At 41.1% G+C, this 27,821-nt stretch overlaps 1 protein-coding gene and 1 long non-coding RNA gene across 9 annotated transcripts in view; one reads left to right on the top strand and one right to left on the bottom strand.

Moving 5' to 3' along the window:
* The first annotated feature begins 7,951 nt into the window (after positions 1–7,951).
* Positions 7,952–27,821, top strand: part of ANKRD29 (ankyrin repeat domain 29) — a 54,992-nt gene continuing 35,122 nt past the window's right edge. For 3 of the 8 annotated variants that reach the window (XM_045850335.1, XM_045850334.1, XM_045850333.1), the window contains exon 1: positions 18,178–18,327. In XM_045850335.1, coding sequence (XP_045706291.1) covers positions 18,178–18,327 — 150 coding nt within the window. Of the gene's footprint in view, positions 8,254–8,467; positions 8,505–14,820; positions 14,924–16,649; positions 16,827–18,177; positions 18,347–27,821 lie in introns of those variants that run through there. The other 5 variants (XM_045850336.1, XM_045850341.1, XM_045850338.1 and 2 more) reach the window with 5 other exon arrangements.
* Positions 8,523–17,836, bottom strand: LOC123826388. The gene is made up of 3 exons (XR_006787031.1): positions 17,725–17,836; positions 15,357–15,405; positions 8,523–9,073 (listed from the first exon to the last, which is right to left on the bottom strand). It is a non-coding gene; the product is annotated as an uncharacterized LOC123826388 (long non-coding RNA).

Genomic DNA, 27,821 nt, shown 5'->3' with positions numbered 1-27,821 from the left:
GAAGCTCACGTGTCCTCAGATTATCTGAGAATTCATTCATTCATTTAAAAATACTCAGTGAGTACCTATTATGTGCTAGGGGCAGGACTTAGCATTGGGGCTGCAAAGAGAATGAAGCAAAACATGGTATCTTACTCCATGTGGCTCATGGTCTGATGTTCAGTCTCCCTGAAGTTCCTATAACCCTTGCTCCCATCCTTCCTCTGAGCTGTAAGAAGCCCACCGAGGAACCCGTGCTGAAAGAATGAGACTCTTCCCACACTTGGTATTAGCAGTTTTTATGATACAGTTTGGCACATTGCAATATAATGTCAAACAAGGGCCCCAAAAGGCAAATACTAACAAAAATGTTCTATTCTGCATTTTTAACTGTGGAAGGAGGGAGTCTGTTTTCTCCACAAACAAAATTAAATTTGAAGTTCACTCCTGCTCCCATATAAGGCCGTGAGAGAATTTCCATAGCATGAGAGTCTTCTAGTCTATTTTCCCCAAGGACTAAACACAGCTTTTTTGGCTTCTTTTACATGATTTTGGGTCAGTAAAGATTAGCAAAACAAGTGTCAACTTCACAAATAATTTAGAACTGAGTCTTTGTGTGTCTGCTACATGTTTGCTCCTTATGGGTTTAGCCACTTGATATAACATGTGAGGGCTGAGATGTCAGCTGGTCAGCATCCAGGATCCTCAGTACATTCAAAGGTAATGCTCTTGCATGGGTATTTCAGAGCCTCGGCAGAATGCTAAAAGCAGCTTCAGTTAGGGTGCACCTCTCCTGGGCCCATCCATAACAGATGCTTTTATGCCCAAGGGCCAGATTAGTGATAGGGTGCTTTCCAATTACTAATTCAACTCTCTTTAAACAAATGTTAGAAGCTGAGGAAGCTGAGAGAGTTACACAACAATGCTAAACATTCTAGTGAAAAACAAACACTTGGGGCCAGATCTAGACAACTGGCTGGGAGATGAAGACTCCTGGGGCTGCTGTTTCTACCAAGGTGCTTAGACCACTGGATGGAAGATGAGTCTCCCAGAAATCCCACCATGTATTGCTCAGAGTTCATCATGGCAAGTTTTAAATCACAAAGCATTTGATGGAGCAGTGCCAAAGGCAACTGGCCCCCAAGAGAACATCACTGACCCCGATCACAGAATGAAGGGAAGCTAACATTTTGTTAAATCGCTATAATGGTTAATAAAAGCAAAATTACTAGTGTGTACCAACAAGCAAAGAATGAAGGAGGTCTGGATAGCTAATAGCTACTTGGGGGAAAGTTGAGCTATTATGTGAAGTTCCTCTATGTCAGTGTGGTCCTCCTGCTCCTTGGGGAAAGCGGGTACTGTGGAATCTTTGTACAAAGCCAAGCCACAAATATGACTCCAAGGGCTAGGGTACTCCACCTGGGGGCCACAATGGAATGCCCTACCCAGAAAAAGAGACAGAGCACTTCCATAAGCAAGCAGAGCATATACACATCTGTGATCAACTCACCAATGAACAATAGAAAAATTTTAGCAAATTTGCTCCTAAAGAACATTCTTTTCAGAAGACATGATAAAGAATAATATATTGTCAAGGGAGGATTCTTTTAAGGAATAGATCAGATCTAGGTATCAGAGGAAACGACGGAATCAACAGCAGTATTTACACACTAATTGCAACTAAGAGACCGTGCGAGGTAGATACAGCATACCAATAGCTTCTTTGTCACCCTTTAATAACAGATTCAAAATTTTAAAAATTATTTTCATCATAGTAATAATGGAATTAATTTTTATGAGAAATAATTAATATAACATTGCATTAGTTTCAGGTGTATAATCCAATGATTTGATGTTTATATGTATTGCAAAATCATCACCACATTAAGTCCAGTTAACAGTCATCACCATACATGGTTACAATTTTTTCATCTGATAAGAACTTGATAAGCTTTATTCTCCTAGCTACTTTCAAATAGACACTGCCATATATTAAATATAGTCTCCATACTGTGCATTACAGCCCCGTGCCTTACTCATCCTATAACTGGAAATGTGTGCCTTTGGCTCCCATTTTGACCATCTCCTACCCTCCACCTCAGGTAGCCACCATCTTTTGTCTGTATTGATAAGCTTGTTTTTTTTTTCATTTTGTTTTGTTTTTTAGACTTCACAAGTAAGTGAGAGTGTACTATATTTATCTTTTCCTGTCTTATTTCACTTGGCATAATGCCCTTAAATGCTATCCATGTCATTTCAAATGGCAAGATTTTATCTTTTTTATGGATGAATAATACTTCTTTAAGTGTCCATATATACCACATGCTCTTTACCCATTCACCACCCATCAATGAACATGTAGTTTGTTTCCATGCCTCGGCTATTGTAAAGAATACTTCAATAATTATAGGGCCGCATACTACTTTTCAAATTAGTGTTTTCACTCTCTTCAGATAAATACCCAGAAGTGGAGTTGCTGGATCAGATGGTAGCTTTATTTTTAATTTTTTGAGTATCGTCCATACTGCTTTTCATAGTGGCTGCACAAATTTATATTTCCACCAAGAGTGCACAAGGGTTCCCTTTTCTCCTCAACAGTTTTTATTTCTTGTCTTATTGAAATAGCCATTCTAACAGGTGTGACGTGATATCTCATTGTCGTTTTGATTTCATTTCCCTCATGATGAGCTATGTTGAGCCTCTCTTCATGTATATGTTGGCCATCTGTATGTCTTCTTTGGAAAATGTCTATCCAGACCTCCTGCTCATTTTTTAATCAGATTATTTGTTTTTTTTCCTGAGTTATATGAGTTCCTTTTATATTTTGAATATTCGCTCTTTATCAGATATATGATTTGCAAATATTTTCTCCCATTCAATAGGTTAAGAAATAGCATTAATTATAAACTTTTCTATTCATGCATTCACTAATTCATTCAGTTAACATTTTGTACATAATAACAGCAATGATAATAACAATGAAAGCTAATATTTAATGGGCAATTGCTTGTGTCAAGCACAATGTTAAATGTTTTATACACATTAAGTTAATTTAATCATCACAACAACTCAGTGAGGAAATTATATTATCTCCATTTTACAGATTAGGAAAACAAAGTTTAGAAAAATTAAATATTAGTTTGAATCATATAAAATTGCTAATATTTGCTTAATTTTGATCTGTTCAAATGACAAGTTCATATGATTTTGACCTAGAAAATTGGCAGTTTCTTACAATCCAACCCAACAACTTTTCCAAGATTAAGAAGTTAATAAGAGATCCAAGATCCTGCTCTTAACAACTCATCAATACAGCTTATTATGTGCTAGAAACCATGAAAGGTTTGGGAATACAAATGTGGATGGATTTATTTGATGGATATCAACCATTGACACATAGTGCTTTTGAAACATTCTTGGTAATATTTCACAATTCTTTCAGCTTATGCTCCCTTGTCCTAGTTTCCATGTCAAATAAAATAAGATAGTGAGTTCTAATTGTGGTTCAACTAAGAGTAACAATTAAGGATGATCAAAAATCACACTAGTTTTTTTGGCAGGTTGGTTTTTGTTTTATTTTTTTTTTTTGCAGTGGGTATTATTGTTGCTGTTGATGATGTTGTTCTAGTTTTTCTTGGTCTTCTCTGTATCACACCAGCCCGGTCAAATATCATGGTCTTGCGTACATCCCACCTGGCTATGTGAGGACAAAAGTAATACACTTGTGTCTTGGAATAGTTCTGCTCTTCCTTTGCTGGGGCTCTTGAACATAAGGTTCACAAAGCCAACTATGAGAAGTTTTGTGACCAGGCCTATTCACCAGGTGTGCCACTGTCCGTAGCTGCTGAGCCATGCTCTGCATTCAGAGTAGAGAAAGCACCAAGGCCAACAGCAGGGTTTCACCCAAGACTTGGAGGCTTAAAGCAAGTGATTATTACCTTCCTTGGTTTTATGAGACCTTGGTCCTCACAGAGTGTACTATGTAGGACACACACTTCTGTTATTAAAGGAAATTAAGATTTCTAAATTATTTTGAGGATCTCATTAAAACCTCTTGAGGTATGCCCTGGAGTATAAAATTTATTTTATTTGAACATTTAAAGTCTAATAGTTGTTTCTGTGAAAGAAAAGTCACACAGTGAAGCCTAAACTTAGGTATTTGCCCAGTTGCTAGAAAACAATTGTTGTAGACTAGAGTCCCTGGGAAGCAGGTTCTGATGCAAAGTTTAGGGTGTAAGTCATTTAGCAGAGCTTGGTTTTGACATTCATACTGTAGAAAGGAGGAGAAGGAAGTAGGGTTGGGCATTTATTTAAGACATTAAAAGAATGCCTGGCAGGGGTATAAATAAGCAAGTAGGTAATAGAAAGCTTAGTGCATGTATGGTCTGCCTACACAATGTCATTGGAAGCATTCATAAAAGTCACAGATAATAATTTAACCAGGCTGGATAGAACTATAAAACTGGCATAGCAATTCAGAAAAGCAATTTGTAAATATAAATTAGCAGCTTTCACAATGTTTATATGTTTTGGTTATAGAATTCTAGAAATTTATCCTAAGGAAATAGAGAAGTGTGGATAAAATTTTGGTATGAAATAGTTACTCTAGCATTAATTTTAATAGCAAAACTAAAAACAACTTAGATCTTATAATAGGAGAAAGGTTAAATAAGTTATAGTGTAGTATATCCAATTTTACAAAACTATATAAAATTGGCTGCTCCAATTTTAAATGCAGCCATTAAAAGCAGGGGTTTTAAAGAATTTTTAATGCCACAGGAAATTGCTCACATTATCATGTTTAGTAATAAAGCAAAATTTGCAGGATTCCAATATGTTATTATATGTTTGAAAAAGATCAAAGGTATGTTTATCAATTGATAACTCTGAGAAGTTGCATTACAGGTTATATTCCTTTATTTTTGGTTCTTTTTATATTCGGGGTTTATCATCTGAAAAAAATTAATTTGGCTTGGCTAAAACTTCCACCTTAAGAATATCTGAATAGACAACAAAGGCAGAGAGATTGCCTACCAAAGGTAATAAGCAAAATCTAGGAGTATCACATGGATACAGCGCTCCAGTCCCTCCTCTCAGCACACTGTCAGCAATTCATTTATCCTCAAGGATATTTTCTGTAACCCTAAGGTCAGAAAGTGCAGAACAGAAAACTTCATTCTGACATTTACTCAACAAACACGTGGGAACAAACCTGGCAAGATAGCACAGCAGAGAGAGTGTCAGATCCTTAGAGGACAGTGTCCCAGACCCTCCAAAATAGCCCATTTCCTTGGAATCTCTCTTAGAAGCAAGAAAATCTTTCTCAAAGCCCCCAGCACAATTCCACTCTTGTCTCAAAGGTCAGAATTTGTCACATGTCCACACCCAATCCAGAAACTATTACCAGCTGAGATCAGAGAGCTTTGCGCAGAAAAGGGGGCGAGGCTCCCTGAAGCACATCTCCAGGTAGAGTGTGATAGATGCCTGAGCAAAATTGGTGTTCTGATATGGAAAGGGAAAGGGCGAAGGATGTTGAGGCAGATCATTCAGTGCTATGTCTGCTCTACTCCTCACTGCATGAAGCCTTGTCTACTGTAAATTTCAAAGGAGATGTGGGTAGGAAGGAGACAGGGAATGTGGTTAACTTGGTTGTCCAGAGTAGTTGGGGTGAAAGTGCCTGATGACAAAAGGAGGAGGGAGAGGGCTCAGTAGACTAGCCTGACCTACTTCACAGTTCTGTCTAGCAAGTCCTGTTGGAGCATAAACTGGGACAGTACAAAATCAGGGCCAAACACATTCTAGTCTCTGATAGTGTGAACACAAGGTGATAATGAATACTGACTCATTTGAGATGAACAGATGTCTCCGCATCTGAGCTGCAGATATCCTTGGAGAGGAATGGTGGACCTTATGATCCACTCAATATGAAGAACGCAAACCCTTCAAAATCGACATTTAATATGTTATAACCACCTACCATCTCCAGCCATAAACTAACCCCTAAAGGAAACAAAAGACATAAGACACAAGGTCTGGCTTTGAAGAATTTAAACTCAGCTGAGTCAAAATAAGTGATTTTGAGAGCAATACCAGGCCTTCTGGAATGAAGGACTAAGGAATGTTGTGCAAAGTGGAATTATGGCGGGGCTCCTCAAGCACGGAGGGAGGTGGCTGAGGGGCAGGCTGCGGGAAGGAGACCTGAGCTGAGTAACCCCAGGTGAGTCAGGATTTGGGGTAGGGCAGGCAGAGGAGGGTAGAAGGAAGAGCCATAGATTGGGAGGGAGGGTGATAACAAGGAGAATCCTCTGACAAGGATGGGGACAATGTTGGGGTAGTGAGAAATTAATTGGGTGAGAAGGGTGGGGCTACAGGAATTTAACTCATGTGTTAGGCCTGGTGGGCCACTGTTAGGTTTGGGAGTGGGTCACTTTAGGAGTTGCCTGGCTGTGATCATGAGGGTTTTGTTCCTTTTAGAAGCTTTTTTGTTAAATGAGGACGAGCTTAACCTGGTGTGTGGGGTTGTATACAGGCGCATTCTTTCCTGTGACTTTGACAAGAGTCCCATCAGCAGCCTGGACAGAGACACAGTGCCAAGAACAGCTTTGAGCAGCAAGTGTGGTAGTGGAAAGGGAGTGGGTTTTGAAGCCAGGCAGACTTAATTAAAGGTCTAGCTCATCACCCATTAGCAAATCACTTCATTTCATTTCTGAGAACCTTAGTATTTTTTTAATCTATGGAATACGCATAATCCCTACTTTACGGCATTTTTATAAGAAAACATCTAGTACATAGATAACCCTCAAAATGTTAATGCTTTCCCTTCCTTCTTCTTGTTTATCAAAACGATTATAGCAGGTTCTGGCGGGGTAGCTCAGGTGGTTAGAGCAGTGTCCCAATATGCCAAGGTTGCGGGTTCTGTCCCAGGTCTGAGCGCATACAAGAATCAACTAGTGAATGCAAAAATAAGTGAAACAACAAATCAATGTCTCTCCCTTTCAAAAACAAAACAAAACAAAAAAAACATTAAAGCAAAACCTCCAATGATTGATCTTGTCTAATAATGTTGTGTGGCAACTTTAGAACTGTCTCTTCCATAGATACAAGGCAAGGAAGTTTTGAGTTGTTCTTGATTTAAAAAACTGAACATTTCCATCAAATGTTGGCAGTTTTTATTTTAAATACAAAGTAATACAATTTATCTACAAAGGGTATTTTTACTGTTATTATTAACTTTTCTTTCTAGCGGTGGTTTTTAACTTACAAATTAAATATCCATTACAAATTCAACTGAGAAGAGGAAAGGAGGCGCAAACAATGGTGAAAGGGCAAATAAGTAGATTCCTATAGTGCAAAGGTGTGAGACATCCACTTTTACTTTAGATTTGAATTTTCTAAAAAGGCCATTATTGTCTTTTATACATTAAAAATAATTTATTTTTTCATTAAAAAATATATGACTCTCCCACTTTTACTTCCCGAAAACCAACCCTGGGCAGGCAACAAGCAGTGTGTACGAGCGAGTAGAGAGCTCCAGGGGTGCAGCACAAGGCCGAGAGGAGGAGGTGGTAGGTATAACCAAAAGGAGGGCTCTGAGTATATTTCAAATTTGCCCCTCATCTTCAAAAAGAAAGACATTGCTTACTACTGGTTCGACCAAAAAACTTCTTTCCTGCATCGTTCCCCAAGAGGGTGAAAAACCTAACGGATCCTTAGGAAAAGACAGGAAAGAAAAGGAAAAGTAGAAAGAAATAAAGAAAATGAAAACAGCTATTTAAAAGGGTGGTGGGATGATGGGTGAATTTTTGTCTCAAGTTTCATTGACATCTTCATCCTGTTCACGCTGTAATGAAGTCTGAGAGTCATCTAATGCAGACAATGCTCTTTGGAAGACGGGCAGTGGGGGGGGGGGGGGGGCGGGGTGGTGAGTGTGGGAGTATTCTGTGTGAACCTGCAGGTGACGGGGGCCGCGGGTATTGGAGATTGTACAGTGTGTGGAGTTTGGAGTGTGTCAGCGAGTGTGTGAGTGGGTCGCCGAGTGTGTATGTGACGGGAATATGGGTGTGGGGGTGTATGAAGGTGCGTGAGGAGTGCAGGTCTGTGGATAGCGTTGTGTGTGTAGAACGTGGAGAGCACACGGTGTGGTGTGCACAGTTTGGAGTGTGAGAGAGGGTGTGGATTGAGAGGAGTATGGGTATGAGGGCGTGAGTGTGCAGTGGTACGCGTGCGTGAATTTGTGCGGAGAGAGCACAGGACGTGCGGAGTTTGGTGAGTGAGGTAGGTACGCGGAGGGCAGGCTAGTGTGCGCAACCCCCCCTACACACGTCCTGCCCTTCCCTACCCCTCCCCACCCTCCACGCCCCGCCCTGCCTGCGGCGGTGGCGGCGGGTCGGGGTGCGGCGCTGCGGAAGCCGCTGCTCTGCGGAACGCGGTGGAAGAGGGGCGGGAGCGTTGGGGCGGGCGCGCCGAGCCGGAAGCGCGCTGGTCCCGCAGGGGCGGCCTCGGACGTGTGCAAGATGTCCTTCAAGGTAAGCGCCTGGGTTCCGGAAGTGAGTGTCAGGGCGGGCGACACACTGGCGGCGGCGGAACCGGCACTCAGAGACCGCCCGAGCCGCCTCGCGGGTCCGCTGGGTGGGGTGAGCCTGCAGGGTGGGGTGGGCGCCACTTGGGTGCCGGCTTAGGACAGGAGGAAGTGACCAGGCTGGGATGGCTCTTGTGGTTTGTGGTTTGGTTGTGTGCACTTTGCTAAAAAGGCTTTCGGTACTTACGGCTGCTGGTCCGATGAGCCAGACCGCGGGGAACTGGGGCGGCAGGGACTGTCGCCGGGGTAACAGGCGGGGCGGTGACTTCCTCGGTCAGCGCTATCTTGCAGCCCAGCTCAGAAGGACGAGGCTGCGGCATGGATTCGGATTCTGTGACCTCCTTGCGGAATGCCAGCCACACAGCTGCCTCCTCCTCACCGGAGCACTTTTCTTGGGCGCTGAAGCTGAGCACCAGCACAGGCTTCAGGGTCCAAAAGAGTCTTGAAAGAATTTATTAAAGTCATTCCGTTATATCTCCACATTTTAGGATGCAAGTGAGGTCAGCCGATTTCCCTCTATTGAAAAGTTTTAAATAAAAATAATAGTTAAAATGTTCTGAGCAGTTAAAATGTGATCAACTCTTATGCAAGGGTATCACTGTTCATTTTCTGAATCTGCAAAAGACCCATGAATTGTACTTTCCTGGCGCGCGCTCTCTCTCTCTCTCTCTCTCTCTCTCTCTCTCTCTCTCTCTGTCAAGAAAATGAAAACAGGCTAAGTTGATTAGCTCCTCCAACAGTTTTGCAGCCAGTAAGTGAATGGTGTTAAAATTGAAACTCTAGTGTGTCTGGCTCCAAAGCCTCTGTAATCCCATCTCCTACTGTAGCTCATGTAAGTAGAGGAGTGACATGGTGAGATTTACATGTTGGAAAGATCTCTGGCTACAGTTTGGAGAGTGGAGCTGGGAGACCAAATAGGAGGATGTTGGATTCATCTTGTTAAATGGTACTGGACTAGAACACAGGTGGTGATGATGGAAGGATGTGGACAAAATGAGTGACTTTAACATATTTAAATCTACAGAATTCAGTAATTGATATTATTCACAGAGTTAGGGAAAGCCAGGGAGGTGAAGAGAAAACGTTCAGGTTGGGACATGTAAAGTTTAAGGATTAATGGAAGTCCAAGAAAAGATGTTGAATAGACTGGGAGCCCGGGAAGGTAGTCTGGGCCCGGGAGAGAGGTGAGACTTAGGAGTGAAGAGTGTTATGTGGGAACTGAACCCATGGCAGTGAACATGATGACCCACAGGTGTGTAAAGGTGGAAAATAAGAGGATTGAGGACAAAATCTTGAATATCAAGACTTAAGAATGAACAGAATTAGAGAAGCCCATTGAGAAAACTGAGCAGCAGCCACAGATACTGTATGAGAACATACAGAAGCTTGTGCCATCAATTCAGCCAAGAATCTAGTTTTTTAATAACCTTGGAGAGGGACTCTTAAATACCACAGAGAAATGAAACAAATGAAGAATCAAAAAGTGTCCATTGAATTTTGTAACAAAACAGCCCCTGGTGACCTTGGTGAGAGCACTTTCAGTGAAGTGTGGGGTTCAGGAGCCAGATTGCAATAGCTTGAACAGAGAGTAGATGGAAACCATTAGTATAGAGAATTCTTTCAAAAAATTCTGCAAGAAACAGTGGCTGTAGCAGGGATGCAGACTTGGACAAGGGTCTGTTTGCTTTAAAATGGTAGAGACTTATGTATCCTTAAGTGACGATAGGCATCTCAACAGTAAAAAGACAACCCAGTTTTAAAATGGCAAAGGATATGAATACACAATTTTCCCAAGATTTACAAATGGTCAATTAGGCCCTGAAAATATGCTCAGCATTATTAGTCATCAGGGAAATGCCAATCAAAACCAGAGTGAGAAACCACTTCACACCCACTAGGGTGACTGCAACCACCAAGACAGACAATAACAAGTGTTGGCAAAGATGTGGAGAAATTAGAACTGTAACGGCAAGTAAAATGATGCAGCAATATTTGGTCCTTCAAAAAGTTAAACATAAGAGTTATCACATGGCCCAGCAATTTCAGTCCTAGATATATACTCAAGAGAAATGAAAGCATATGTTCACACAAAAAGCTTATACACATGTTCATAGCAATATTATTTATAATAGTTCCAGAAACCAACCCAAATGTCCATCAACTGATGATAAAATGCGCTATATATTAGTCAGCTTGGTCTGCAATAACAAAATACTATAAACTGGGTAGCTTAAAAAAACAGGAATTTTATATCTCATAGTGCTGGAGGCTGGAAAATCCAAGATCAAGCTGCTGGCAGATTCAATGTGTGACAAGAGCCTTCTTCCTGGCTTGCAGACAACCACCTTCTCGCTACATTCTCAGGTGGAAGACAGGAAGCTCCAGTGTCTCTTCCTTTTCATTTACGTGCAGTAACCCTGCCATGGGGGCTCTACTCATGGCCTAATCTACATTGAATTGCCTCCCAAAGGCCCCACCTTGTAGTACTATCACATTAGGGTTTAGAACTTCCACATATGAATTTGGTGGGGAAAAGTCATAAGCATTCAGTGCATAAGATGCATATCCATACAGTGGAATCATCGTTCACCCATAAAAAGGCTGAAGTACTGACATAAAACAACATGGAAGAAACTTGAAACATGTTAAGTGAAAGAAGCCAGACACAAAAGTCCACATATTGTATGATTCTATTTATATGACATGTTCAGGATAAGGAAATCCATAGAGACAGCAGGTAGATTTAGTGGTTGTAAGGGGCTGGGGAAGAAGGGACAAATGGGGGATGATCGTTAATAGGTATAAGGTTTTTCTTTGGGGTGATAAAAATGTTTTTGGAATAGTATGGTGATAGTTGTAAAACCTGGAGAGCACACTAAAAACTGTTGAATCACATGCTATAAAAGGATGAAGCTCAAAAAAAGTTTTAAAATGACAGCAGAGAGTTCTGAGAAGGCTTGGAGTAGAGGGGCTAACTGAGCCGAGAGGACAGAGAGTAAGCAGGCCTTTATTAATTGCAGAAATATACTAAACAGGCCAAGGAAACCCTTTTCCATTGGAGTCTAAGAAAGGCGGTGAGGTTGAGTGTGGATTTTGATGTTTTGTAAAGTTGAAAACCAGGATGAGGTCTAAATTTGGGTTAGGCAAAAAGGGAAGTGCCAAAACTTTCAGTGAAGAACAAAGAGTGATCAGGCAGCAACACCTACCAGGTGATATGAGGCAGAGGCTGAGATAGTGGAGTGGCCTAAGGGTTGAAAAAACCAGCGATTCCTACACCTGACTGCAAGGGCAGTGTCTGGAATCCTGGTGAGGAGGGCCCAACCCAGTTTCCCAGCCTAGGGCTGGTGTTGGGGAAGGTCCAGTCTCTGCCGGGGAGGGGTGCTGGCGAGCTTTCCACAAGGAGACAGAAGAAGCAAAGCACTCTGTCCTAGATTAAATGGAGTTGATTTTCCATGAAGCTCCAAAAGGCACAGAGGGAAGACTGGATGGGGAGGGAACAGAGTCCCTTAGTGGACTAAGCCTGCCCTAGCCCACATCATATCAAACATATTAAAATGTACCCACAACCCATGATAATAATAGAGACTTTTATTTTTGGAAGGATTTTTATAATATTGCTTTTAAAGTTATTTAGTCATGAATATTTAATTTACATTTGTCATTGGTTTTTCTGTCATTGCTATATATATAGTCAGTAATTCTCATGTAATGAGAAAATCAGACCTACAAGTTATTTTCATATTTCATCAATATTTTATGAATACCATTTTTAGCATTTATAAACAAGTTGACAAAATGGTATATTTTGTAGCTTTTTAATTAAATATTCATTAACTCTGATTTTGGAACCAACTGTTTCATTTTTCATAGACCCCTGGAACACTCTAGGTCATAGGCCGTATGTCTCCAAAGCCTTTGTTTAAAAGGCCCAGCCTTGCTGGCTGAGTGTGTAGGAGAATAAACAGAGCGTCATAAATCACCATTGAGCTCTGCTTGATGACTCAGAGTCACTAAATGTAGGGCTATTTGCTGCTTCTGAACCACATGGGCCCCTCTGCATCTATTTTTTACGCTTCCTCCATTATGCTGTCAGCAGTCATTTCTCCCTGCTAATCGGTTCGCCTCCCTAAACCTCCTCTTTCACAATTGGAAACTCCTAATTTCATCTGGTGGGAAAACAGACACATGTTCTTTAGAATTATCCATAAAGTAAAAGCAAACCCAGAATATAGATCTGAGCCTTTTCGTGAAATGACGTTCATGGATTTCATTACATCAACTTTTTACTTTATAACAGCTATTTCACCTAATGAGGACTGATTCTTAAGGGCTGAGGTTGCCAGAAGTTTAACACAATTGTGGCAGGGGGTGGAGGGGGGTTGGACGGTAGACTGACATGTGAGTCTGACATGTAGAGGGACATTGCTGGATAAAGAACACCATCGGTCTTTCCTGAGCATGTGCTATCCAAGCAGGTAAAGCATCTCAGTACCATGTTTCCTCTTGGTGACAGAAACTGCGCATGCATTGGCTGAAAGTACAGGAACTTGAATGTTTCATCCTTGTTCTGAAAGTATGTAAATTATCTCATAATCGGCTCCGATTCACCAACCAGCTGAAGTTATTTGGATGAACCACAGTAAAATTACTTACAAACCCATTTTTTGAAACAGCTTTATTGAAATGCAGATCACATACATATGACTTACCCATTTAAAGTGTTCATTTCAGTCTTGGTATATTCACAGAGTTGTGCCAGCATCAGAACAATCAGTTTTAGAATATTTTAATCACCTCAAAAAGAAGTCCCATACTCATTAGCATTCATTCTCTATTACCCTAACTTCCCAGCTTTAGATACTGCTAATCTGCTTTCTCTCTCTATAGATTTGCCTATTCTGGTCATTTGTTTTAAAAAGGCTTTAAGTATGGTCTTGATCAAATTGTGAATTGGGAAATTCCAGTGTTATATAATCCCGTTTCTAAGGCAGAATGCCTGGGGCAAATCACTTTATTCAGTTTCCTATCACTTACTGGAGTGTAACAATACTGACAACGCAGGATTTAGGCATCTTTAAAGATTATTGAACATTCAGAAATTTTCAAGTACTTAGCATAAAGGGACAGTGGGTTACAATAGCCACTAACACATCAAGCATCCTCCGCACATGGCTTCTCAGTCCGTCACTGTATCCTTATTTCATGGGGCTTTTAACATCAAAGAAATACATTATTGAACAAAGCTCATGTTCTCTTGATGAATTAATAGGATACAACTGAAACCCACATTTTTTTCAGCTTTAATTTTTTATTGTATTTCTTCCATTACCCTTTAGTACCTTTATATTCCCTCCCTCCACCCCACAATCACTACATTGCTGTCTGTGCCTATGAATCCTTTTTCCTTTTTGCACTTTTTAAAACTGATAGTTTCAAGCTCTCCCCTCTCTTGGCTTTTAATTGAAATTCCAGTTCTGTACAAATAACAATTTCCCTGCTATGTTCCTCTCCCCTTCCTTCCAGTACCTAATTTTTGGGAGTGTGCTAGTGGAAAGCATTTATGAGCCACAATTCTAACAGTAAATGGAGGGGCGTGGAGAAGAAAACATGGCATATAAGGAAGCCTATGTTCAGTTTTTCTCACAGGGTACTAAAGATATAAGACCGTAGACTCTGGACTCAAACAAATGTGGGTTTGAATCCTGGCCCTGTTACTTCCTCACTATATGACTGAGTAATTCATTTCTGGGCCTCAGTGTCCTCATCTTAAAAATGAGAGTAACAATAACTCCTGATGGGGTGGTTCTGGGAATTAAACACATCAGAGCAGTGAAAGTGCTTAGCACGCTGGTTGGTACACAGCAAGGTCTATGCACAACATTGGCTGTCATTGCTGTTCTCCATAATATGGCAACCGACAAGCCTGAAGGAGGCACACTGGCCTTGTAGAAACAAGAACGATCAAGAAAGAGGTTAAATAGTCATAGCATGATTGGTAAAGTGCTTTACAGTTTGTATGAAGCATTTTCTTATGCAGCATCTCCTTTAAAGACTAAAGGGCTTGCCCCTGGTCCACTCCACAGCATTTATGATTTCGTGCATATTGTACCTGAGGAGGTTTGGAGTTACCCAGGCAACGTGGTGGGTATAGACCCCAAAGAGAAGGAAGGCCAAGGGACTTTGCATCTTGGCAGAAGAGAAGCTTCGAATGAGGACAGGAAGGAGGTCATGGGTTCATGCTGCCTATTCCTTGCCGTCTACAGAAGGAGAATGCCACAGGAGGCGGAAGGGTGTGATGGCTAAAAGAGCAGCAGCAAGTGCCCACTTCGTTGAGCTGTGATGAGGATCAAATAAGCAACATACCAGGTGGTACAGGATAAGCATTTAGCATTGGCTCAAGATTCCCGCCCTCCAATAATGTATGGGCCACAGTGCCATAGGAGAACTTACCCATGTCTTTGCTAGAGCTCTCCACCTAGATGCCCCATAGGCACTTGGAACAGCATGTTCAAAGCTGAATTTATCATTTTTCCAGAAACCTGTCACTCACATGTTACTTCAGACTTTCATGAATGGCACCACATCAACCAGGCGCTCAAACCAGAAACCTAGGAGTCAACCCAGGCTCCTTCTCCCTCCTCTCCTGCACATGGATTCACAGACCAAGACTATTCAGTTTAGCTCCTTAAAATTTCTCGTGTCTCATTCTGCCAGCCCACTCTTGTTGCCTCAGCTTGGGCCCTCATCTCTAGCTCTGTCTCTGCAGTGGTCTCCTTAGCCTCGTAGACACCAATCTTACCTGGTTCCAGTCCTCAGTCCATTCTCCCCCAGGCTGCCACAGGACCTGTCTAAAACACAAAATGGGTAGTCTTGCCCCATCTTAAAACCCTTGCTCTACTCTGCCATGCCCACCAGGATAAAGTATACACTCTGTTAGCAAGTGCAACAGCAGCTTCTTCAGGGTGTGGCCCTGACTACCTGCCCTGCAGCGCCTCCTGCCCTCTCCTTGCACCCTTCATCCAGCCTTTCCAAGGTAAAGATTGTTCCCAGATGCTGTGTAGCACCTCTACGTCTTTGACTCACCACCCTGTCTGCCTGGGACACTTACCACCCAGGCCCCTACTCATCTTCCAAAACTCTTCCCAAGAATTCCTGCTCTTAGAGGCCATCCTTGGCCACCTTCCTCAGGTAGAATAGTCCATGCTCTGCTCTCACCACCACCATCTGTGTTCCTACTCTAGCACCTATAATAACTTGGATGCCTCAACATGACTTATTCCACTGGGCCTTAAAGCCATTTGTGAGCAGAGATCAGTGAGTCGCACCTCTGGTCCTAGCCCCTGGCCAGTTCCAGTGTCCCAGCGAGTGCTAGTGACTAAGTAAACAAATTCACCCGGACGAGTATTTAATGTGCTGTGAGGACTGTGCATTTATAGCTAGATTTCTTGTATGTTTTCTATCAAAGTATATTCATGAGTATTGTCTCATTCAGTCCTCCAACAACATATGAATGAGGTAATATTATTATTATCCCCATTTTACTGGGGCAAAGAGAAGTTAAATCACCTGCCCGGGGTCACAGAGCTGGGCAGTAGCAGGGTCAGAACTTGAACTCAACTCTTCCTTACCCAAAATTGACTGTCATTCCTCCATCTCCCTATAAACCAAGCTCTTGAGGGAAAATGAAGTATTTACCGCTTTTCACAAAGCTGGCTTTCTAAAGCTTTATGAGAAACCAAGATGTGTAACCTCAGCAGGAGAGGAATCCCTGAGGCCATTCTCAAGGCAGGAGAGGCTCCCTGCTGGAGGGCTCTTGACGACCATAGAAGACTGTGCTTTGTCGGTGATTTTTGAAAGGTATTTTGGGTTAATGCAAAACAAAAACATTGAAAATTATTTACAATTTATTACTCCCAAGTTTTCATGTTTCCGGAGAAGCCGGCAGAGAGGTTCCATAGTGCATATTAGATTCTCTTCCTAGATTCCCTCCCAAACTTCATTTTGGCCTTGTGCAATTTCTCTGTTGAAAGGGTGTTGTTTCATGCTTTATTCTACAAGTCAACCCTGCCTTACTCTTACTTCACCCTGTTAGTAATGACCCTAATGTGAGACCCAGCCTGGTACAAAAAAGCCACAGACGCTGGATGAGAGCACCACCAGCTCCAAAGCTCTGGGACAGCAAAATTGACAACTTCAGGGAGAGCATACTGTTCACCTGGAATTTGCGGTGATTTGTTTTCATCATAACTGAGCCAGGAAACTATTCAAAGTATGTTTGAAATCTGCTTATCACTCTCTGCTTTGCCATGCTTGCATCCAAGAATGCACAAGAGTACTCAGTTGTGCATGTGATGAAGGTTCTGGAATGAAATCCTCACACACCACCCCGCTGTTGCTGTGCTTTCATTTATGTGGCTCGATGGAGTAGCTTAAATGGTTGGGATTTTCTTTTTAACTTAGCATAGGTAGATTAGGTATTATGTTGAATACCGTAGCCATATACTTAAAAGGCACTGCATAAAAGGTTTTTTAGGTCAGGCAAGTGTTTTAAGCCCACCAAAAAGCTTTTTGTTCAACAACTTGAATACTAGAACATTTTCTGAGACCAGCAAAATTCTTTATTTAGTATCAATACTGAGTTTAACTTTGCCTGCTGATTCTAACTTTGTAAAGTAAAGGAGAGATAGGGAGAAACGAGTGTTACAAGCATTTGTGATATATTGGGCCTTGCAGTTAACCTGCATCATTTAATCTTTATCTTAAACTATAAGACAGGTAGTGTAGTCTCTGTGTAAGCAAAAGGAATCGGAGACCTGCTGGAACCAAGTCCATAGTGCAGGGCTTGGCTTGAAACCCAGAGCTGTCTGGTTCTTCCAAGCCCGTCCTCCCAGCTCTGCCCCGACCATGACTGTTATGTGCAAATCCAACTCGATGCTTTAGAGAAGGAACTTGTGCTGCAGGTTGATTTTTGAGTTTTCCTGCTCTGTTCCTTCCCTAGGTCTGGTTCCAGCATTAACTTTGCAACTTTAAAATAACCCAGCATGAGGGATACATATGGGGACACATAACAACTTTTTCTGCCCAGAATTCCTGGTTCTTAACTGGAACCTGTGGCAGGTTCCAGCTGACACGAAGAAAACTAGGTGGAGAGAAAGGGAGGCACTTACCCAGACAGCTGGAATTGAGTAGAAACTGTTGAAGGCACAGAACAGATGCTAGTAAACTCCTTTGGGAGGTCCGAATTGGGAGCAGTTTTCTCTGCGTAAAGGTGAAAAGAGATTTGGGAACATTTGAGAGAGGAAATAACCATTTAAATACAGCCTTGGCCTTGAAGGATGGGGAAAAACTCTTTTCAAGCAGAGAGGAAACTGAACAAACACAGAGGCAGGAAAGTGAGTGCATTGGTGGGAAATAGGGTATTAATAGTGTTGTATTATCAACAACTTGTGCTTCATAATCAGCACTGGGGCTCAGTTATCTGCTACAAAATAGTACATTCCGTAACCAAGTGCATTATAGTTATCTGCTGTTGGAGGAGCAATCTTGCAAATGATACGGCACATCTGGAAATTCTGCCTTTTAAGTGGTATATGTTTGCGTAGAAGTGGTCATGTTAACTAATGTTGATTTCAAGATCCTGTTTTCTTTTGCTTCTGCAGAAGGAAACTCCACTTGCCAATGCCGCATTCTGGGCAGCGAGGAGAGGAAACCTGGCTCTGCTCAGGCTGCTGCTGAACAGCGGTCGGGTGGACGTGGACTGCAGGGACAGTGTACGGATGGACTCATTTGGTATACGCATGCCAAGGACACGCCATGTCCTCCGTTGCCATGAGAGCACCTCCTGAACACATTTCCCTTAACTGCTTATCTACTCTTTCATGTGTTTGCTTGCTTTATCCTTTTCAAAAAGTCCAAGGCACCACGGTGAACTTAAAAATGTATTGGGAAAACTATTACATGCATAAAACCACAGGAGGCCAAAATAGGGAAAGAGACACTTCACCAGGAATCTGAATTGGCAGATTCCAAGAAGAAGCGGGTGTTTAGTCAGAGAATTCAAACCAGCTGCTTTCACGAAAAGGTGGAGATAATTTAGAGTGGAGGAAGGCTGCTGTGGAGTTGGGAGTTAGGTTTTTTCCTACAAGGATGAGAGGACAGAAAGGGAGCCTCCCCCAGATTCTTCCCCTCTCATTACCTTTGCAAACATCAATACACTAATTGGCAATTAAGGAGAACTAAAAATAGACACTACTGCCCACTGGAGGCCTGGACTAAGACAGCCCCTCCCTCCCCAGCTAGAGGTAATGATTTCTCTGTACTCAGCGTGACTTCTCCACATCTTTGGGGACAAGGAGGACCTCAGAGGAGAGAAGGAGAGAACAGATGTTTTGATTTTAGGATTTAAATAAAAATGTTTTTCAAAGGAGCCTTATTGTTTTCCTGAAAACAGGATGTGCCATTTCCAGCTTTTATTGCACAAATTTGGTCATTGAGGTCAGCCACCAGCCACAGGGAGCTACCAGCGTGTGCTCCAGTGCACCCTCTGGGGGCATCAGTGCAGGGAACTTGGGTCTGCACCTCCAGGTCCACTCATGCCCTTCTTCAGCTTCCCCGCTTCCCCAGCAGCTGAACTGTATGGTCTGTCCCAGTGGGCTTACTTCCTTCTTAACTTCCGGTTGGGTTTGGCCAATGGGAGCATTGGCAGGAGTCAGAGGGTGGAAGGATGGGGATGTTGGGGAGCCCAGTGCACCCTCCCCAACCCCGCCCTCTCTGGTAGCAGCATCCTGGGAGCCACCACCTTCCCCCTCCTGCCTTCAGGCCTGGGCTGGCTGTGGAGCCCACTGTTTAGTTCCCAGGGCTACACTGTTCTTTATAGTATCCCTACTCCCAGGGCACAGCTCTATAAATAGTCTCTTTGTTAAACTTCCAGTTTTCTCAGTTTCAATGTGCCATCTGTTCCTTGCCAGGACCCAGACTGATAGGGGGTCTTGGGCATCTGGGCCCTGGCCGTCCCTCCCTTACTTGGCCCCACTGGGCAGTAGCGCCACAGTGGGCGAAACTGAAGCAGGGACACTGGTTTTCATTGTGGCTTCATCCACCAACCAGGTCAATAGCCATTTTCCCCTTTTCTGGAAGCCACTCCTTTTTTAGACACCTCCGTGACTTTCTCCTGGCTTTTTGCTTCCCAGGGTCACCACATAGTGCCACACACGTCATGCCCCCCAGACAGCACCCCACACTCTCAGCCCCCCAGTGCCCTTTCCCCATCAGAGCTCACCTCCTACCACCACCCCCTTTCCCCTCGGGGCTCACATTGGTCTCTGCTGAGTGACCCAGTAGCTATTTTGATCCAAAAAATTACTTCTATAAATAAATACTAATGTATTTTTAGGTTACTCCTTGTTTAAAAGAAAAAGTCACTTTCTGAGGGGCTTTCAGGAGAGATGATTCCTTAACCCAAAGGAGCAAGTCTAAATGATGGTAATTTCATACGCTCTTTCATTTTGAAAGGGCATCTACAATTGGTGGTGGCTGAGGGGGCAGGAAGATGTTTGGGACAGTGCAGGCCCTCGTTTCCTCCAGATTGCACTGGGTGGGTTCCTGCCTCCTCCACATGCCACCTGAACATGGAGTCTGGGTTCCAGGATGGAATGGTTCCAGGATCATTCTTCTTGTGAATGATCTCTAGGCTAGTGTTGCCCTCGGCAGTGGGGCCAAGCCCAGGATCCCCTAGGATACCACGAGAGCTGATGGAATGCAAGGAGGGGCCCTAGGCCTTTGCTGGGAACTGCTCCTAACCTCAGGTATGACCTGTTCAAACTCTTCCAATAAACAGCATTGTAAAGACAAATATGCATCATCTCTAGGCCACACACGATGGGAAACACTTTGATTTGCTAACACTCATTCATTCACCTTCAGTTTCTAGATTAATGCTGTCTTTAATGATGTTTACAGCTTTCTCTTTGCTCATCTCTCTGACACTTTCACCACAAAGATGTGTGATGGCAAGTTTATTTTAGTCTTTTTACACATACGAATGTATGCAGTTCACCATCTTGTTGGTTGTGGTCTTCTCTACATTTATATCCATGGTGTCCTCTGCTCAAAATCAGCTCATTTTAAAAGATACATTTCCACGTCAGGTAACAAAACAAAGTAACCTTAATTATTAGAGAATTAAAAGCAATCAAGCTAATAGGTTTTGAATATAAAGGAAATATTTTTTTGTAGCTTAAGTCATCAACAGATATGACTTCTTTATCCTCTTTTTCCTTTATCTCAACCTTTCTCTCAATTGACTATCATCTAAAATTGAAATACAATCTTTAAAGAAGCATTTTTGTTCTTTGTTTTATTCATCTTTCCTTACTGTAATACAGATGAGCCTAATTTTTTATTTTCTTTTTTAAGTATTCAAATTGGGTGCTCTGGGATTCCTCTGGCTCATGATTGATTTTTATTTTGAGACCAGTGTGACCAATGATAAAAATTTTTTCTCATGTAAAAAATATAGTTACAGCTATATTGTCGGTTTAGACTGGCTTTATTTATTTATTTATTTACTTTATTGTATTTTTTCCATTACCATTTAGTCCCCTTATATTCCCTCCCCACCAGCAATCACCAACACTCTTGTCCGTGTCCATGAGTCCTTTTTCCTTTTTGCTCAATCCCTGCACCCCCTAACCTCCCCTTAGCTCTATCCTGCTCTCTACCCATGAGTCTGTCTCTATTTTATGTGTTTCATTTGTTGATTAGATTCCACATATGAGTGAAATCATATGGTATTTGTCTTTCTCTGACTGGCTTATTTCGCTTAGAATAATGTTCTCTAGGTTCATCCATATTGTCGCAAATGGTAAATTTTTCTTTTTGTGGCTGAGTAGTATCCCACTGTGTAAATGTCCCATAGTTGTTTTATCTACTCATCTACTGATGGACACTTGGGCTGCTTCCATGTTCTTTTGAGTTAGTGTTTTGGGTTCCTTCAGATATATTCCCAGCAATGGGATTGCTGGGTCAAAAAATTTTTAATTTTTTGAGGTATCTCCATACTGCTTTCCACAGTGGCTATACCAGTCTGTATTCCCACCAACAGTACAAAAGATTTCCCCTTTCTCCACATCCTTACCAGCACTTGTCTGTTGATTTATTGATGATAGCCATTCTGACACGTGTGAAGTGATGCCACATTGTGGATTTAATTTGCATTACTCTGATGATTAGTGACATTGAGCATCTTTTCATTTGTCTATTGACCATCTGTATGTCCTCTTTGGATAAGGCCTCCTTTGCCCATTTTTTAATAGGGTTGTTTAGGGGGGGTTTTGGTGTTGCGTTTTATAAGTACTTTTTAAATTTTGGATATTCATCTCTTATCAAATGTATCGGCAAATATGTTCTCTCATTCTGTAGGTTGTCTCTTTATTTTGTTGATGTTTTCCTTTGCTGTGCAAAAGTTTTTAGTTTGCTATAGTCCCATGGGCTTATATTTACTTTTGTTTCCCTTTCCTGGGGAGATATATCCAAAAAAATATTGCTACAAGCAGTGTCTGATATTTTGCTGCCTATGTTTTCTTCTAGGATTTTTATGGTTTTGGGTCTAGCATTTAAGTCTGTAATCCATTTTGAATTTTTCTTGTCTATGGTGTAAGAAGGTGGCCTAGTTTCATTTCTCTGCACATATCTGTCCAATTTTCCCAACACCATTTATTGAGTAAACTATCTTTGGCCCACTGTATGTGTTTGCTTCCTCTGTCAAATATTAACTGACTATAAAGTCAATTAATAGGTTTATTTCTGGGCTCTCTATTCTGTTCCATTGATCTATGTGTGTTTTTATGACAGTACCAGGCTGTTTTGATTACTATGGCCTTGTAGTATAGTTTGTTACTGGGTAGTGTGATTCCTCCAACTTTGTTCTTTCTCATTATTGCTGCTGCTGTGTGGGGTCTTTTGTGGTTCCATACAAATATCTGAAATATTTGTTCTAGTTCTGTGAAATACATCACTGGAATCTAGATAGCAATTGCATTGAATCTATAGATTGCTTTGAGTAGTATGGACATTTTAATGATGTTAATTCTTCCTATCCATGAACACAGTATGTGCTTCCACTTAGCTTCAGTTTCTTTCTTGATTGTCTTGTAATTTTCTGAATACAGGTCTTTTATATCCTTGGTTAGATATACTCCTAGGTATTTTATTCTTTTTATAGCAATTGTTAAGGGGATTGTTTTCTTAATTTCCCTTTCTGTTAGTTCATTATAGGCATATAAAAATGCAACTGGTTTCTTGATATTAATTTTGTATCCTGCTACTTTGCTGAATTCATTTATCAGTTCTAGTAGTTCCTTGGTAGAATCTTTGAAGTTCTCTATGTACAATATCAAGTTTTCTGCAAATAAAGACAGTTTCACTTCTCCTTTTCCAATTTGGATGCCTTTTAATTCTTCTTTTTTGATTTCTGTGGCTAGGACTTACGCTCCTATGTTGGATAAGAGAGGTGAAAGCAGACATCCCCGTCTTGTTCCCCATCTCAAGGGGAACACTTGTAGGGTTTTTTTGCCCATTGCATGTGATGCTGGCAGTGGATTTGTCATATATGGCCTTTATTATGTTTAGGTATGTTCCCTCTATTCCCACTTTGCTGAGAGTTTTTATCATAAATCAGTGCAGGATTTTATCAAATGCTTTCTCTTCATCTATTGCTATGACACTGTCAAGTGGTGAATCACATTTATTGATTTACAAATATTGTACCAACCTTGCATTCCTAAATAAATCCCACTTAATCATGGTATATGGTCTTTTCGATGCATTGCTATATTTGTTTTGCTAATATTTTGTTGAGGATTTTAGCATCTATGTTCATCAGTAATATTGGCCTATAATTTTCTTTGTTTTTTAGTGTCTTTATCTGGTTTTGGAATTAGGAAAACACTGGGCTTGTAAAATTAGCTCAGGAGCCTTTCCTCCTTCTGAATTTTTTGAAATAGTATAAGAAGGAAGAGGTGTCAGTTCTTGGAACATTTGGTAAAATTCACCTGTGAAGCCATCTGGTCCAGGACTTTTGGTTGTTGGGAGTTTTTTTTTTTATTACTGTTTCAATTTCACTAAGTGTAATCTGTCTATTCAGATTTTCTGATTCTTTCTGATTTATTTTAGAGAGTGTATGTTTCTAGGAATTTATCCATTTCTCACAGGTTGTTGAGTTCGTTGGCATATAATTGTATATAATGTTTTCTTATACAATCCTTTGCATTTCAGTGCTGTCAGTGCTATTTCTCCTCTTTCATCTCTGATTTTATTTATTTGGATCCTCACTCTCCCTTTTTTTTTTTTTTGAGTCCCGTTAAAGGTTTGTCAACCTTGTTTATCTTTCCAAAGAACCAGCTCTTGGATTCATTGATCTGTTGTATCATTTTTTAAGACTATTTTGTTTGTTTCTGCTCTTATCTTTATTATTTCCTTCTTTCTACTCACTTGGGCTTTGTTTATTGTTCATTTTCAAGTTCCTTTAAGTATAAAGTTAGATTGTTTGTTTGAGCTTTTTCTTGTTTGTTGAGGTAGGCCTGTAATGCTATCAATTCTCCTCTTAGGATTTCTTTCCCAGTGTCCCACAGATTTTGGATTGTTGTGTTCTCAACAAATTTTGGATTGTTGTTGGATTTCATTTGTTTCAAGATGTCTTTTGATTTCTTCCTTGATCTCGCTTTTGACCCACTCATTGTTTAATAACATGTTACTTAGCTTCCATGTCTTTGTGTGGTTTTTGGTGTTATTCTTGTGATTGATTTTTAACTTCATAGCATTGTGGTCAGAGAAGATGCTTGATATGATTTCAATCTTATTAAATTTATTGAGACTTGTTTTGTGTCCTAACACGTGGTCAATCCTAAAATACATTCCATGTGCACTTGAAAAGTGTGTATAATCTGCTGCTTTAGGGTGAAATGCTCAGAAGATATCAATTAAATCCATTTCATCTAGTGTGTTAAGGCCACTGTCTCCTTGTTGATTTTCTCTCTGGAAGATCCATCCATTCCTGTCAAAGGGATGTTAAAATCTGCTACTATGACTGTATTTCTGTTGATCTTTCCCTTTATGTCCATAAATTTAGCTTTACATACTTAGGTGCTTCTATGTTGGGTATGTAAATGTTTACTAGGGTTATATCCTCTTGTTGGATTGTTCCCATTATCATTAGGTAGTGTCCTTCTTTGTCTTTTACTATAGCTTTTTTTTTTTTAGTCTATTTTGTCGGACATAAACACTGCTGGCCCAGCTTTTTTTCTCCCCGCTTCCATTTGGATGAAATATCTTTTTCCATCCCTTTACTTTTTTTCTGTGTGTATCTTTCAATCTGAGATGGATCCCTTGGAAGCAACATATATGTAAGTCTTGTTTTCTTGTCCCTTCAACTATGCATTCGGTTGGAAGATTTAAGCCATTTACATTTAAAATGATTATTGACAGATACACAATTAGTGCCATTTTATTGTTAGACTATTTTTCTCTGTTTTTTCTTCTTTTAAAGTAATCCCATTAACGTTTGTAGCGGTATTGATTTGGTGTTAACGAACTTATTTAGCTTTTCTTGTCTAAAAAGTTCCTTATTACTCCTTCAATTTTAAATGATAGCCTTGCTGGGTAAAGTAGCCTTGGTTGAAGGTCCTTGCTTTTCAACACCATGACTGTTTCACGCCACTCCCTTCTGGCCTGAAATGTTTCTGTTGAGAAATCAGATGACAGTCGGATTGGTGATCCCTTGTATGTGACTACCAGCTTTTCTCTTGTGACTTTTAGGATTCTCTCCTTGTTTTTAAGCCTTGCCATTTAATTATGATGTGTCTTGGTGTAGGCCTGTTTGGGCCCAACTTGTTTGGAACTCTCAGAGCTTCCTGGATTTGTATGTCTTTTTCCTTCACCAGATGAGGGAAGTTTTAGGTCATTATTTCTTCAAGTAGGTTCTCAATCCCTTGCTCACTCTTTTCTGGTATTCCCATCATGTAGATGGTGTTACACTGCATGTTGTCTAAAATGTTTAAGCTTTCCTCATTTTTTAGGTCCAAGTCTTTTTTTTCTTTTTGCAGCTTTGCTTGGGTGGTTTTTTCTACCTTGTCTTCCAAATCACTGATTCATCTAACCTGTTTATTCCTTCCAGTGTATTATTTATTGCAAATATTGCATTCTTTATTTCTGAGTGGTTCTTTTTTATGGTTTCTATGTCTTTTTTTCATGCTGTTGAGTATCCTTATAATCATTACTCTAAACTCTATCTGTCTGATAAATTGCTTGCCTCCATTTAATCTAGTTCTCCCAGAGAAGTCTCTTCTTCTTTAATTTGTGGCCTGTTTCTTTGTTTTCCCATTTTTGGCTGTCTCTTTGTGTTTGTTTCTGTGTATTAGGTAGATCTGCAAGGCTCTGATGCAGGTCCAAGTCAAACCCTGCCAAGTCAGACTCTGACTGGCCCTGGGCAACCTGTTTGGAGCTATCAGAGATCTACAGCTTGTTGCTTCCTCTGTTGGGCCTTGGTGTGTGCAGAAGGAACCAGACTTCACACCAAAGCCAGTTTTTCTGAGCCTTGGGCCTGGGGCAAGGTTAGCTAAAGTCTCAGCAGTCCCAGAGATCTGCCTTAGTTGTTAAATTTAATCAGTGATATAGCCTCAAGCTGTATTCAGCAGATGAGCTTAAGCTCCACAGGGTGGGGCAAAGTAGTTCCTGTAGGCAGAGCTATTGCTCCCCCCCCGCCTGATGCCATTTGCAGAGGCGTGCTCTGGCTGAGAAGGATGGCCTCTGCAGTGTGGGGAATGATTCGGCACAGGGATCCTAGAGACCGTTCCTTCAGTTCTCTTCCTAAAGCCACCAGTCTCCCAGAGTCTCATGCATATCTAGTCCACTCTGCCCTCCCTCTGCTGGAGCCCAGGTAGGTGGCTGCAAATGAAATTTTGTGTGTTGGCCCTTTAAGAGCCTTTCTGAGTCTCCAGCCATCTCTCTTTGGCAGACAGAAACCTCACTGCTTTTCACAGCTTTATGCTATTTGGATTCCTTTTTCAGTTCTGGTGCTGAAAACCCCAAGCTGGGGAGTCCAGCTTGGGGTTTAGGCCCCACACTTCACAGGCGGAACCCCCTAGCCACTGAAATATCCTTCTGGAACTTCAGCTGCCACCCATGGGAGCCCAGCCAGCCTCTTGCACCTCCCCTGCACTTCCTACCAGTCACATTGTGGTGAAGTGGTTTCTTCTGTCTGTCTGTGGTTATAAGGCTTCTCTTCAGCTAATGTCCAGTTGGTTACTCAGGATGATTTCTCAACAATTTTTTTATAGTTCCAATTTGGTCCTGGGAGGAAGTAGTGTAGCTTCCACTTACTCCTCTGTTATCTTGGGGTCTCCACATCTGTATAGAAATTGCTCACATTCAAGAGGAATTTGGTAATACCAACCTTGCTCCTCCAATCTTGGAAAATATGGAGGAAGAAGTTCAACTGAATAATGAATGTATAGCCCTGGCTGGGTGGCTCAGTTGGTTAGAGTATTGTTCTAATATGCCAAGGTTGCAGATTCAATCCCTGGTTAGGGCAAATACAAAATCAACCAATGAATACATAAATAAGTAGAACAACAAATCAGTGTTTCTCATTCTCTGTTTAAAATCAATTTAAGAAAAAATAATGGAAAGGGCAAACTACATGAAGGTCTTACATTGAAATACCAAATACAGTCACTCGGGGCAGAGAAATTATCATAGAGCACTCCTATGAAGCTGTTAGCTTTTCTTTTTTTTTTTAATGACATCCAATCTTCCATTCTATAATTATTCTTTGAATTCCTATTTCATGTGTATGTTTTAATTTTATCTTTATTGTACCTTTTCCCATTACCATTTAGTTCCTTTATACCCCTCCCAGCAATCACCACACTGTTGTCCATGTCCACGTGTCCTATTTCCTTTTTGCTCAATCCCTCTACCCCCTAAACCCACCCCCCAACTAGCTGTCATCTGCTCTCCATCTATGAGTCTATCTGTGTTTTGCTTCTTAGTTCAGTTTGTTCATTAGATTCCACATATGAGTAAAATCATATGGTATTTGTCTTTCTCTGACTGGAAGCCATTAGCTTTTATTGATTCTACCTATATTTTTTATTAATAGCAAACAAGACTTCCAAAAGTAGCACTGTCATTCACAGAAGTCAACAAAAGCCAGATGACATTTACTGAACTATTACAATATTGTTTTAATATCTAACAGTTGCTGAAT

This window comes from Phyllostomus hastatus, unplaced genomic scaffold (assembly GCF_019186645.2).
Source record: "Phyllostomus hastatus isolate PE091 unplaced genomic scaffold, TTU_PhHast_1.1 phas_contig_80, whole genome shotgun sequence".
Taxonomy (NCBI): Eukaryota; Metazoa; Chordata; class Mammalia; order Chiroptera; family Phyllostomidae; genus Phyllostomus; species Phyllostomus hastatus.
This window is presented reverse-complemented; position numbering and strand designations above follow the sequence as displayed.